Source organism: Panthera leo, chromosome B2 (assembly GCF_018350215.1).
Source record: "Panthera leo isolate Ple1 chromosome B2, P.leo_Ple1_pat1.1, whole genome shotgun sequence".
NCBI classification, from domain to species: domain Eukaryota; kingdom Metazoa; phylum Chordata; class Mammalia; order Carnivora; family Felidae; genus Panthera; species Panthera leo.
This window is the reverse complement of record NC_056683.1, coordinates 24,302,032-24,316,829: the sequence shown is the minus strand read 5'-3', so window position 1 is coordinate 24,316,829 and position 14,798 is coordinate 24,302,032. Positions and strand designations below refer to the sequence as shown.

At 36.6% G+C, this 14,798-nt stretch overlaps 1 protein-coding gene across 13 annotated transcripts in view; it reads left to right on the top strand.

Annotated features, from left to right (window-relative positions):
• The window catches only part of PRPF4B (pre-mRNA processing factor 4B), a 36,561-nt gene extending 24,285 nt beyond the window's left edge, over positions 1-12,276 (top strand). Inside the window, exons 10-17 of one of the 13 annotated variants that reach the window (XR_006202483.1) lie at positions 737-874; positions 1,489-1,642; positions 4,268-4,382; positions 4,982-5,133; positions 6,477-6,563; positions 7,621-8,362; positions 8,872-8,917; positions 9,432-12,276. Coding sequence is in view for 2 of the 13 variants with exons in the window: in XM_042938042.1 (XP_042793976.1) it covers positions 737-874; positions 1,489-1,642; positions 4,268-4,382; positions 4,982-5,133; positions 6,477-6,563; positions 7,621-7,824 (850 nt within the window). In the remaining 11 variants the exon portion in view is untranslated. Of the gene's footprint in view, positions 1-736; positions 875-1,488; positions 1,643-3,439; positions 4,017-4,267; positions 4,383-4,981; positions 5,134-6,476; positions 6,564-7,620 lie in introns of those variants that run through there. The other 12 variants (XR_006202488.1, XR_006202484.1, XR_006202485.1 and 9 more) reach the window with 12 other exon arrangements.
• Positions 12,277-14,798: the final 2,522 nt, after the last annotated feature.

Sequence of the window (14,798 nt, the reverse complement as noted above, 5' to 3'; positions counted from 1 at the left end):
AAACAGGCTCCAGGCTCTGAGCTGTCCGCACAGAGCCCGACGCGGGGCTCGAACTCACAGACCGCGAGATCATGACCTGAGCTGAAGTCAGCCGCTTAACCGACTGAGCCACCCAGGCGCCCCCATTATTTTTGCTTCCCTTTCCTTATGTTTTATCGCTTGTGTATTTTAAATTCTACATATGAGTGAAATCATGATATTTGTCTTTCTCTGGCTAATTTTGCTTAGCATAATGCACTCTCGTTCCATCCATGTTGTTGCAGATGGCAAGATTTCATTCTTTTTGATTGTCGAGTAATAGTCCATTAAATTATAACTAGAATTTTAGAGGAAAACCAAATATTTAATACTTGGTAAGACATCCATTATTAGACTCTTACACCAGAACTTGTACAGGGTGGTTCTGTTTTTGTTAAAATAACATTTACATCAAGATGTTTTTGAGATAAAATATGTGCAAGATTGAATTCCTTCAAGAAATGTGGGTTTGTTTCTTAGTGTTTCTTTCTGTTAATTGTGGAAATTAACTACGTGAGAACAATATTTGGCTCAGTATAAATTATTGCATTAATGATATACAGACTTGTCAGTCCTCAATAGATTTATTAGTATTTAAAAAAAATTCCAAACTGCTTATCATCTGTAATACATCAGACTGGAACTAGTTAAATATTGTTTGATTTTTTTTTTTAATCTGTATTGTGTTCAGTTTTGATTTTTTTTTTTTACTTTTCAGGCAAAAAACTGGCTTAAAAGAACTAGAATTCTTGAAAAAACTTAATGATGCTGATCCTGATGACAAATTTCATTGTTTGCGACTCTTCAGACACTTTTATCACAAGCAGCATCTCTGTCTCGTATTTGAGCCTCTAAGGTAAGCTGTCAAATCTGTACATTACTAAACATTTAGATAAATGTGATGACAAATTTTCTGTGTGTTTTATTTTTCCAGTTAGCTCTGGGTTTGTCTTTTACTTTTGGTTAAGAACTAGTTTCTTGACAATAGTTAATGTATAAACACGAATTGACTGCATACCGTGTGCCAAACTCTAATCTCCTGTAGCCATCAGTGCAACAGAGGTTCTCCGAAAGTTCAATACTTTTACACCATGATAAAAAGAAATGGAAATAGTGGAGTAGGAAAATACAATTTTGATTGTCAAAAGTATGGCTTTTGTCAAAAGTATGGGCTTTCAGATGTGAACCATTCTGAAATCAATAGGAATTTTACCATTGTATGTCTTCCCTTCTATTTTTGAAAATTGAGTTTTACTGGAAAGTTGTGTTATATACACACAGATTCATGTGCTCTCATTTCAATGTAGAATAATTTATTAAACATCTGAGGAGGTTCTTGAACAGGTACTTTCATTATAATCCAGATTGCAGATTTGATTTTACTTTATGCTTGGACATGATTTTGCCTTTTTTATTTCCATTTTGCATTTTAACCCCTAATTTTGTGTTGTTGCTTTTCTCTCCTAAAAGTATGAATTTACGAGAGGTGTTAAAAAAATATGGTAAAGATGTTGGTCTTCATATTAAAGCCGTGAGGTCCTATAGTCAGCAGCTGTTCTTGGCATTAAAACTCCTTAAAAGATGCAATATCCTACATGCAGATATCAAGCCAGACAATATCCTGGTAAGTCCATCAGTCAGGTTGCCTTGTACATCCGTATAGTTTCTTACCAATGATGTGATTACCACTGTATTATTCTAGAAACGATGTCTTAGAAGAACAACTCAGTATATTAATTACCCATTACAAAGGACTTAACCAGGGTTTACTTTTATGGAAGTTGGTCCATGAAATTTCATAGTAAAGTGTAAAGAAAGGAAATAGGCTATTGTCCCCAATTTTTTCCTTTTATTGATGGATTTAGAGTACACATAAATCTCAGGAGTGCTTTAATGGAGTAATGGTGGGTTTCTTCTGGTATCTAAAAAGAAAAAAATAAAAGATGCATATGTGTTGTTTGAAATTAGGAATGTTCACAACTCTTTGTTCTCTGTGGTCTGACAGGGTTAGAGACACTTAAGGAGAATTATCTCTTAAATCTACGGTTTGTCTGTAGGTGCCCAGGAGGGGGTCCAAACACAGTAACTCAGTTGTGATTACATTGAAAGGTGTCCCTTTCAGTCTTTATCTCCTAAGGACTTCTGGTATAATATGCAGCTTTCACAGAGTACATGTTTTTGAAATTTAAAAGTAATATATCCTGATAGGGGAGTGATGAATGCACACATACCTCTTCCCTCCCTGGCCCCATTTCTTCACCCCTGTTCTGAGATGTTCAGAGTTGCGGGTATGTTCACAACTTGAGGAATTCCTAACTTGTCTGCTAGTAACATGTTCTACACTTTTAAAAGATTACGATCCCATTAAAGTTTAAGGATCCCTTGTCAGTAACTTAGCTGTTAGTTCAGATTCTTCTTTTACTTTTTTAATATCTTAAAATATTTTCTTCCAGACTAGCACATAAATAATGAGACATTCCATCTTAGCATGTTTTGTCTGACTTACAATGTATTGCGTATCCAATATAATTTGGGGTTAGAAGAGCTGAGTAATTACAGTGAAATCAATGAATTGTAGACTTGCCTAGTCAACTTCATAGTTAGTTTTTACCTCAATTTTCTTTAAATTGTGAAATATAACATTCATATCAAAGAATGTGTAAGATCTATAAAACCTAAAGGTAACTATGCATTGAAAATCTGTTTAACCACCATAGAAGTTAAAGAATAAGACCTTTGCTCTTATTTTTAAAACTTCATTTTCTTTGAGTTAATGCTACTCTCATAAGGTTTTCACATGGACTTCAGACACTGAATGTTGTCTCTCCTTCCCAAGAAAGGAGGAAATAGACCTCAGAGATCACAGGGAGCTGCTTGTGAATGAAAATCCAAAACTTCTAGCCCAGGATTTCAACCATCAGTGTGGTAGGAGTACCACATTCCTTGTGAGAGGATAGAAATTGTGTAGCCAAACTGAAATGCACATAAGTGTGGCTCCCCTGCTATCATTTAAGGCATGTTAGCCAGCCCAAGAGTGGAACTCCTGTCAGTGGAACTGGTAGATTGTAATTTTAAAATTGTCCTGAGGTTTCTCTGGGTTTTAAACTGCTTCGTTAATTAAGTAGCTGAATGCAGTTTATACTTTTTAAAAAGCTTCACAAGTACTTTTCCATTTGAAGATCCCTATCTTCCTGAGACCCCAGATGAAGAGAATGGTTACGGATATGGCAGTTAAAAATAATCATTTCCATTATTAGCTTAATTCTGTGGATATCAACTGTAATGGGCCAATCTGTAACACTGACCAGACTTGGATATCCCAGTAGAAAGTGTTTATGTTAAAGTGTTATGTTTCTTTGGGGTGGGAACTATAGGCCAAGTTCAAGTCCCAACTCGGAATTTGTGTGTGTCTCTTTTGAAGGGGGGAAGGGACTCTGGAATATGAATTATCTTCACTTGTTAATCCTGAACATGCTTCTGACTCATGAGTGGCAGCAGCCATGGGAGCAGCTCCAGCCTTTCTCAGCAGATGTCACTGTTACTGTGTATGTTGAAGTATTTACAAAGGAAAAAAGAAACAAATGACTAATATAGAGTTCATATTTATCAAATATTGTGCCAAATATATTTAACATTTTCTTGACTAATACCTTTTTTATATTTAAGGGATTTAGTATTTTTTAGACTTGAAGTGATTGCTAAATTTGGGATGGTCTAGCAGCTTCCGGTGAAGAATGTTTTTACTCTGATTTTGTCCAGATTTAATCTGAATCGTCCTCTGCTTTCATTGCTATCATAATTTTCTGGCAACTGAAAGTTAACCTCAGTCAATTGAAAGTTAGAATCTAAATGTGATCCCTTCTTAATAAACGTGTTCATGTTCCTTTAAATTAGTAACTTGACTTTATTCAGGTATTCTGGGGATTTTTAGAAGATGCTTTGCTTCAATGAGATTTTTCTATTACCCCTCCCTTTTCAAAGTAGCATAGGTTAAAATTGTACTTGGTATTATTCCATATTTCCTCACTGAAAAAAGTTCTTTTAACTAATTATAATCAAATACTTGATAGCTCTTAATTTTCTATAATTAGGAAATTGAGTTCTAAGATAATTAGAAAAGGAATTTTTAAATGGGTAACTTTGTTTTCAGTATTGGAAATAACTTCTCAAAACCCATTGTTTTTTATCTGATTATTTGTCTTAATTCTTTCTGGCATGAATTAAACTTCCATGATAAAATGTTTTGCAGGTTAATGAATCAAAAACTATTTTAAAGCTCTGCGATTTTGGGTCGGCTTCACATGTTGCGGATAATGACATAACACCTTATCTTGTCAGTAGATTTTATCGTGCTCCTGAAATCAGTAAGTCTCTTCAGCTGTTCTTTGACCTGGGCCATCATATGCAGTGGAAACAGCATATTTAATGTCTAAGTACTGTTTTCCATCGCACTTCAGCAGCTGCTCGAGGTCATTCATGAGGAAGGGAACCGTAGCAAGTTCATCCTCCTCAGGTGGAATGGTGGTAGTTGTGACAGGAGTCTTGATCATGTCTGGCAAGAGTAGCAAAACAGTTCTGGAAAATCCTCGGCTTTAGAAGACTGCTCTTGATTACTCAAGGTCTGATTATCAAATTTATGGATTATATGGGACCTTTGTTTTTTTCTCTTCCTATTGCCTTGGTTGAGGCTGGTTAGCACCTCCACCAAAGGTGAAATGAAAAAAGAAATACACACTTTCTTCCACACCCCCCTTCAGTCCCTTCTGCATTTTGTCATTTTTTAAGGTTTTTAAGTTTAAGAGTCTACTAAGAATTAGTGGGGAAAAAACATAAAGCTAATGCCAAAGTGAGGTATTAAGATTGCAGTTATGGAGGCCGAGCTAAATTAATCCCTCATTAATGAAAATAAATTGTAGTTGATTGTTTTTATCATCATGTATTAACACTCCCATTTTGTTTTCAGTTATAGGGAAAAGCTATGACTATGGTATAGACATGTGGTCTGTGGGTTGTACCTTATATGAACTCTACACCGGAAAAATTTTGTTTCCTGGCAAAACCAATAACCATATGTTGAAGCTTGCCATGGATCTCAAAGGAAAGATGCCCAATAAGGTAGGACATTAGTGTGAGCTGCTTTTTGTTTTTTGAGGTCTTAGCAGTAGTTTATTGTAGACCAGTAGATTGCTGACACTTAGTCCTCAGTAGTGTCTATAAAACAATTTCAGAAAGGCAGGTATATGGCTACTGTGATTCCTTAGTTCTTTTTCATTTCTGCTGTTTAAGTTAGTGGTTCTAATCAACCAAGAGCTGTCAAGATAAGAGAAGTCCATTTTCCTCTTCCCTCTAATGTCTCTCTTTGCTTTTCTTTATTCTTTTAAGCAGGAGGGTAGGGGCCTAGAGTTTGGAGTAGAATTGGAATTGAGGAAGAGAGATTGATGAGCATAAATTTGTTCAGCACCATACATGTGTATATATATGACTGTTTCATATCTTTGTTCTTCCCTTGTTTGTTTATTGTCCTTTAATGATGGGCAGAGAAGCAGCCTTGGGAGCACACCGTATATTGATAACAGCACCAAACATGCTTGAGAGGTGGAATGAAAAAAGATGCAGGTCAGGTTAGTTCAGATGTGAAGAAGGGCTCAGTTGTCAGAATGATGGGGGACTACTGGAAAAGGAACTTGATGGCCTTCAGTTTATTCAGATTAGAAGTTCTTTGGGAAAGGAAGTTACAAAGAAAACTCCCTTGAACTTGACATCTTTATAACCTAAAATTCACCCTTAATGCTTCAGCTACAACAATTATTTCAGAAATGAAGCAGAAACTTGAGGCATTTATAAACCTGAGGGCCATATGTTAGACTTTGATGATTTCAGTTTATTTGCTAAATTTCTGAGAGATTACAGATTTTTCCACGTATGGGTCAGAAGCCATTGTATTTTTCAGGTACTGTCCAAATTCTATTATGTTGGGCTTGGTTAGAAGAAGTTACACAAAAATTAGCCATGTTGGTATTTGTTTTAATGAGGTCTCACCTATATCCTCTTTGGACCATTGGAACATAATTTGTGAAATTTCATTGGGTTTCTTAAACTGCCAAGAGAAAAGGGTCCAAATGTGTGATACTTTTACTTTCTAAGCATAAATTATTTTGTCTTTGTTTGATCCTCAATTTTGAATAATGAAAGCACAATGTGATATTATAATTGGTTTAAGTCACTGCCTGGGAAAATTGAATTTCATGATATTAAGTAGTTTCAGGCACAGCATTTCTATTTGCTCTTTCAAAGGGGTTAAACTCTCCAGAGCAAGGACTCTAAGATTCCTAAACAAGGAGACAAACCTAGAGAGACTAAATTAATATTATTTGTGACTTGTTTCGTATTAAATTGTTAGTAGGCCAGACTGTTTCATAATAGTTCAAAACCCAAGTTTTGTTTTGCTTTATTGCCAGATGATTCGGAAAGGTGTATTCAAAGACCAGCATTTTGATCAAAACCTCAACTTCATGTATATAGAAGTTGATAAAGTAACAGAGAGGGTAAGTCTCTTTTAGCTGTGCTACATTAAATGATTTTCTTACTGTGAACAAACAATGCTGGGTGGTACTAGGAGCAATGAATATTTAAAACACTAAAAATAATTCCTTTTGCTGTTGGCCAATTCCTGAATAAAACACAATCAGGTTATGAAAAAGATGAAGGAATTTAAAAATGTTTAGTATAATGAGTCTATTTTTATTATAGGTCACATTTAAATGGCCCTCTTCCTCTGTTCTTTGGATTCTGGCCTCCCATCCAGCTTTTGTGCTGCTTGCCAGAGTGATCTTTTTGAAAACAAATCTGATCATGTTATTCTCCCTGCTTAAAAACCCTTCTTTGGGTTCCTCTCTGATGAACTCTGCCATCTTCAGCAGTTCCCACCCCCTCGCAGTACTCTGTAAACCCCACCATGCCACACTTGGCAGTTAGCCAAAGGGCCTGCTGTGTCACACCTCTGTGCCTTTGTTCACAGACTGTCCTGACCTTATCTGCCTCCTGTACTTCCTCATCCCCTAAAAATAATTTGTCCAACTTCAGGCCTCAAGGGAAATACACATTCTACATGAGCCCTTCTAAAACCTCCAGGTTAAAGTAAGGACTTCTTTGTTTTTGTTTGCCCCATTATATCGGCTGTTCCTAACTTCATCGGAGCACTTAACCACAAACACTTTTTGGTATGGACTTGCTTCCGTGTCTGTTTGTTACCACTTCAGGATAGGGAAAGTACAGTTCAAACTCAAGTGTTTACTGTTAATTATTATTAAACTGTTTTAGGGTTTTCACAGACTTCTTTCTTTTGACATTTTCTCTCTTTTTACAAAATTAAATTACAGTGTTTTTTAAAAACTGTCATTGCTAACTTGGGGTTGATTTTTTTTTTCCCCCATTGAAGTTTTTTGGTTGCTTCTTAAAAAGATGTAGACTAGAGGAAGCTGTGTCAAAGTTTTCAATGAGTAGATGATAATCTATGTTAGAAGTCTTGATGAAGCAGTCTGATTTAAGTTACATATGCTTAGTAACTCATTTAGACATACACATTTTAAAAATTATTTTTAGGAGAAGGTTACTGTCATGAGCACCATTAATCCAACCAAGGACCTGTTGGCTGACTTGATTGGGTGCCAGCGACTTCCTGAAGACCAACGTAAAAAAGTACACCAGCTAAAGGACTTGTTGGACCAGATCCTGATGTTGGACCCAGCTAAACGAATTAGCATCAATCAGGCCCTACAGCATGCCTTCATCCAGGAAAAAATTTAAACGAGATGAAGAAGCTCCAAGGGTTTGAGTAATTAAATACAAAGACTGAAGAAATTTCACAGCAGTTTATTAATGTATATAAACTTATAAATATTTCTCCAGCAAATTTGAGGAAGCATGATATATTTGAATTAACACCAAGGGTGATATTTCTTTTAGAAATGTTAGTTAATCTGTTTTGTGTCTTATGTGAAATTTCACTGTAGAACTGTTTTAATTGCCAAGACTGCACAGAATTACAGTGCAAATGTATATGGTTGCAGTTCACATAAAAGACAAAAGCATCTGTTATAAAAGGAGTAGTAATGTTGGGTGGTTGATTTATTTTTAGCAAACTTGGCTTCATATTGGTCTTCAGATAAAATGGCCAGCATAAATGCTGTTTATATTCACATTTTCCTAGGTATGTGTGTGCAGGCCACAGCGGCATGCCCTTGGCGTAGTCAGTGCCGAAGGGGGTCTGTTCCTTCTTGAGCCTGCCTGCAGGGACGGCCTCCTCTTTTAAAGCAGGTTGTGTACAACATTCAGTACACTGAAGGTAAGCTAAACCATCAACATCACTGGCGTTTTAAGACGTTATTTTATTGGAACAGTTGACAAATGAGGGATATTAGCTTTGTGGCGGAATTCCCTGCATGTGTGCTAACTGATCTCGTTTTCTTTTTTGGCATCGCGACTGTGGCATAGTTACAATTTCTGTTCTGTTCATCACATTTAAAATTGGAAGAGTGTGCGCTTGATGGATAGAGCGCCTTCAGTGTACTGTTTCTTATTAACTTTAATTTTTTTAAATCAACTTGCTATAGACTTTATATACATTTTGTTAAATACAGTTCGTAGTGACATAGAAACAATGCGTAGTTTTCATTTACTAATTACAAATGTTGAGGCCTAATTCTGAGAGTCCTCATATTTAAAAGTTAGACAACATAATGAAATTTTTAACTATTTGTATGTCATTTTGAAAGTGTACTGCTTTATGGTAAAAGTGTTTTTTCATTTGTTCATTGTTTTCATTATTTGTGATCATGTTGTCTTTCAATACAGGCATAAACCTTCCACTCTTGAACAAAGCAGCTGCTTTTTAAAAGCGGTAATTGCTTCTTTACCTTTTATTTCTTTTGTAAATGAAGCTTTTCTTTAAGAATGTGACTTTAAAGTGTTGTCTATTGCATAAAACAGTTGACACTCACTTATTGTAAAGTGAAGATTGTTCTACTGCATGTGAAGTGGACCATGCAGATTTCTGTATGTTCTCAGTATGCATCACTAGATAATAAAGTCTTTTGTGAACAAGGCATTTGTAGCCATTTTTAAAAGTTTTTGTCTTCAGTGCTGGTAAGTCAGGTAAACCATAACTAGTTAAAAGCAACCTTTCATTTCTTCCTTTAAGTCTTTAAAAGAATTATTTGTTAAAGATGTAAAGCCTAGCCACAAGTTTATCATTTTATTAATAATCAGGATCCTAATTATTTCATCAAAAGAATCCTGCAAATATTGTCAGCTTTCAGTGTAGTGAGATAATTCCTGTAGGTTATGGGGTATAATTCAGGATTTAACTAATGTTTCTGCTATTTTCTCACTTTTCCTTCTGATGGTGCGGAAAGAGAAAAAAGGAAAACGGGGCACAGGCCATTCAACGCCTTCTCCAAGGGGTCTGATTTGCTGAGACACCAGCTTCACCTTCTTAACAAGGTTATTTCTGACAGCATGTGTAGATAAACATTTAGCCACAATTTAAGACAAAATCATGTAAATCAGCTTGGTTTTGCAACACAAAGGAATTCGTATTTTTAAACATGGTAGGGGAGCTTTTTCAGAAATGCATATGAATCTTTTCTGTTTGGGTGGTAAAATTAATGCTTGTCTTCCTGAGCAATGTGGAAAATAATCAGATTTTTGGGGTTTAAATAATATTTTTAAATTGTAAATGGGATTTTTTTATTCACCCAGGCACCTAATTACAACAAGATGCACGTTTTGGTGCATTCAAGAATGGAAAATCAGAATAGCAGCATTCTTCTGGTGGGTTTTGCTCCATTTAAAGACATGAAATGAACTACAGCCAGGAAGGTGATAGATGATATAATAAGCCAACTTTGAATCTACACCCCGTCTCTTCATGGTTTAGACTTTACTAAAGTAAATACAAGCTGGTTTCCATCTTCAGGTAGAGGGAAGCCTTTTACAAAAGGCTTCACAGGTGCAGCTTTTCTACCTTAACAAAATGGGTAGTGATTTTCCCACCATGATTTACTTTATTTTGGTGATCATATGCTGCATATTCGAGTCTTTTGTAGTTATTTTCACTCAAAATAGTTAACATTTTGATGCTTCTGGTGATTTTTCATGGCTTCGTTTTATATAATTATTTAAGTAAGTTAACTTCCACTAGAGACAGTTCATCTTATGCCTTCAAAACTATTACCTATTCTTTAAAAAACAAAGTTGCTTGTTACTTGTTCTTTGTGTTTTAGGTGCAGTTCAGTGGAAGATGATGACAGCCAGAAGACATGAGCTAAGGTTTCTGTCCTATAAAAGATTAAAACAAACAAACAAAAAAGAATCCTCCATTTAATTTTTGTCTAATTTTTTAGTTTTCAGCCTTATCATTTGGGTTTCGTTAATGTTTGGCACTTAGAGTAGTAGTGCTGTTGTGTTCATCTGTACATGCTTGTTTTATTGTGCTTCCTACCTCTCCCCTCTCTTCCCTCCCCTACAGTAAAAAACAGTGGTCATTGAGTGGTTGGTAGGAAAGACTCCTCAATGGCGAGATTCCACATTAAACACGTGGCCGTCAGAATTGGTCCCTAGGGGTTATTAGGAAACTAGAAACCACCAAAACCTTGTACATCAAAAAGCAGTCTTTAGCTTTAGGTATCTAATCTCCTTGGCAAATGCAAAAGAATAGCAAGTCGTGGAATTTGAAGAACACTATTATTCAACTCCCTTAATCCTCTTTCCTTTTAATCCAGCTTTCCTTTTAGTCCCTTTGTTTTCACAAGTGCACCAATCATGGTCTTAAAATAGACACAGTATTTAGAGTCACTGTCAGTTTTTCTTCTTAAGGGAAATGAGAGAAGTCAATCTTCCCAAATTTAGCATTCCTAGATTTGTCTATTTGAAAGGAACTCTGTAAACATTCTTTATATACATACACAGGATTTGATTAGAATTTGTAATTTTGCAGAGGCAGAAATTCAGAACTTGGTAAGACCTGTGTGTTTGATTATGGTCATTTAGTTGAATTACCTTTAACCTACATTCATATTTCACAGTAGCTGTATAGTTTTCAAATAAATTAATCTCTGGTAAAGCTTTTTGTTTTATTACACTTCACAGCAAAATAATACCGTGAATGTGTCGGACTTCAGGGTTCCTAAGTCTTAGGACGCAACCCTCAAAAAGGTCCTACTTTCTGTAGTGAGAGGGTAGGTGAGATCCAGAAAGCACATACATTGGAGAGCCCATTCTAGGTGGACCTTATTCTCAAAGGTCTCAGAATTCAGGTTGGAATATCCAAGTTTTGAAGGAAGGGAGCATCTGGTCGTAAACTTTGAAGACCTTCCCAGCATTCACTTTCACCCTTAAGTCCTTATTAATAGCATCCTGTTTATTCAAACCCAGTGTATAACTCATTCCACTCTACTACTTCAAAATAGTTTTGTATTTGTAAAATACTGTAACTTTTTTTTCCCCCATTATAATAACCACCTCTTTAAAACAAATACTCAGGGCATTTCTACAATACGAAAAACGTATGTTTTATGGTACGTGGTAGAGCAGAGAAATGTAATGTTCTCACATTTGTTTCATATTTGCATCCATCCTGCTTTGCTTTACCTGTACTTGATCATCATTTGGTTACTGGAGCTGGCTAGGTAGAAATAAAATCTCTGAAATGACACAGGAATCACATCTCTTCAAACTTAGGCCAGGCAGTTAAGGAATGCCCTTTTTAAATGGTGGAGATAGGAAAGTAGATATTCAAATAAGTAATTTCCTTTCATGAGTTATGATATCATTAGAAATTGGGCTTCGTAAAGTGTTTCTTTCCTTGTAGCATACTAGTTCAAGCATATATTATGCAACACAAGTTTTATCATTCTCCTAGATGGAATGTCTTCCTTTTGGAAGTGTTCACTACAGATTCATTTGTGTTTTTTTACATGTCAATAATGTACACTAAATTGACTTAAAATGTTTTCCAGTTATTTGATAGGTATCATCATGGCATCTTTAATTGTTTTCTTCTCCTTCTGTATGTAGGGTAAGGGACTGTTCTTCTGAAGAATGTTTCCATTTAGTGATCAAGATATGGAAGCTGGTCTCTGAAAATACTCAATGTGTATCCCAATTACTCATGGTATCATTTGAATTGTAACTTTCATTTTAAATAGAAACAATGTTTCCAATTATTGGGAAACTTTAATAAAATATGCCTCTTGTTACCAGGTTGTCTCCTGATTTTTTCCTTTGCTCCAGTTTGGTATTTTGTGTTTAGTCTTAAATTAAAACACCATTTCCTACCTAAAGTTTCTTAGATGCTATTTCACTGGTGTTCATAGATCTGCCTCGAAAGGTATTCTGTGCTCAAATCTGATTGACAACTGCCGGATTAAGTTAGAGTGGTATTTACAGGTTCTCAGAAGACATCTGATGTGCATCCCAGTGAGGGCAAAGGTATAGAGAGAAGTTTACCAAACCACTTGGCAGAATATGCCCTTTCACAGAACCTGCTGTTTGGAAACAGCCTAGTATCTTCCTTACAAACATCAAAATCCTTCCTAGTGACTAAGTGCACAACACACACCAAACGAACGGTGTTGGATTCCTATTGGTACATATAGTTCTGATTTGGTTTTCCTAATAGAAACATTGTAAGTAAGGAGAGAACTCCCTCTTCTGTAATGATTTCATTCAATTGGTTCATTGCAGATGGGAAAGGCTGGCAAATACTGGACTTTATCTTTAGTCTGTCCATTTTCATTTAAGGAAATGTCCTTAACAAAACAAACAACATGTAAAATGCTTAAGAGTGGCAGCAAGGCTGAGTGGCTCTTTAATACACAAAGCAGGACTGGAGAATGGAAGACAGCCAGAATGTGTGGCTGTGTGAATACACTTGACCTAGCTGATGCTCCCTTCTCTCATTAGCAGTCGATTCCTGATTTTGGGAAGAAATGGGCCAAATGGCAGTGGTTCTGGGTACCCTCCCCCCCACCCCCAAAGGCCCCAGTTGTTTTCTGCTTGGGCTAGCAGACGATTAATGACCATATGCTATTCCTCTAAAGTGACATGAGAGTCTTGAGATCCTATTTTTTATCAGAGTGTATTGGGCTTGGGAGGAGGTTGCTGCAAACTTTAAAGAGAAAGATGTGCTTTCTCTCATTGAAGAAATCGAAAGATCCAAAAAGGAGCTAAGACAAGGCTTCAATACTAGAGAGCTAAACATGGGGAATTTATGAGCAAGCCATTAAGCCAAATTCAACTAAAGTTTACTGGACGGAATTAACTTCCAATTTAAACATGTCTGTTACAAACTGCCAGATGTTTCTTCAAAATTAGTAGTAGAAGTTGGCTATTTCTCAAGCCCGTTGGAAGTCAAGTCTTTTGACTTTGTTGGTAACTACTGTGCCCCCACCCCTCAGTGGTGAGTTTTCCTCGTAGGGGTAAAATAGGCAATGTTTGGCTATCCTTTTACAAGATGAACTTAAGATGGCTACATCTTCCTATGTACATTATGCCCCTTCCAACCTCATTTTAGAGACTCCATTTAAACACAAAATATTTTGGCAACTATTTTTACAAATGATCATGACGTGTTAAAATTAGTACCTTTGCCTCATAATTGAAATCTGCACTGCTGCAAATGTGTTTTTTACATAGTTACATTGAACACAATTAGGGACTGGGGCATCTGGGTGGCTCAGTCAGTTAAACAGCTGACTTCAGCTCAGGTCATGATCTCGCAGTTTGTGAGTTCTAGCCCAGCATTAGGCTCTCTGCTGTCAGCACAGCCTGTTTTGGAGCCTCTGTCCCCTCTCTGCCCCTCCCCTGTCGGTTCTCTCTCTCAAAATGAACTTTAAAAAAATAAAGCAATTTGGGACTAATTGAAAACTGGTGTTTCAGTAGCTACCTCTTTTTTTTTTTTTTTTTTTCAGGTCTAATGACATCCTAAATAAAGTGGCCTGGTTATGTTTGCAGTAAGAAATTTGCCCTACCTCTAAGACATTAAAGCTGAGAATCTGTCTCCTCCCACCTCCCAAAGCAATCCTATTCATGGGAATCTATTTCATGGAACTGCTGACCGTGATCTTTTACTACCTCTCCCTCTAAAATACCCCCCATTGCCCATGTCCCACTCCCACTCCTGATCTTGACAACCAGGGACGGTGTCTGCATCACTTCATACCGTGTCCCTGATGCCTGGTACATGCCTTGTAAGATGTAGGACATTAATAATCTTGAGTTGTTACTCCAGTGACAGTGAATTCAGTGCTGAGGCAGCTCATTCCATTCAGTGTGCTCTCCTGTGTCATTCCTCTTTTCCCTGATCTATTTTGTAATTTTCCAGGCACTTTACTCAATCCTCACATGATTATATGAGATAAAAGATAACTCTACCCACCTTACCAATTAGGAAAGTGAAGAACCAAGGTTAAGGAACCTGACTGAGGTGTATAGCTGTTAAGTGGCAGAGCCTGGGTTCAGACTCAGTCTGGCCTTGGAGCCAGCGCCTGTAACTGCTGTGTCACCTAACAGTCCTCAAGGCTGGGTAAAGTCCTTTCCTTATGTACTGTGAAGGGTATCTACATGCCAACCAATGATAGTTCGGGATACAGTGGTGAACAGAACAGGCATGTCCCTTTCCTGAAGCTTTCACAGATAAAAATTACATCATTACAACCCTAAAGGTGAAGGGATAAAATGCAAAGCAAGTAAAGAAGGTAGAAATGAGAATGGGTACAAGG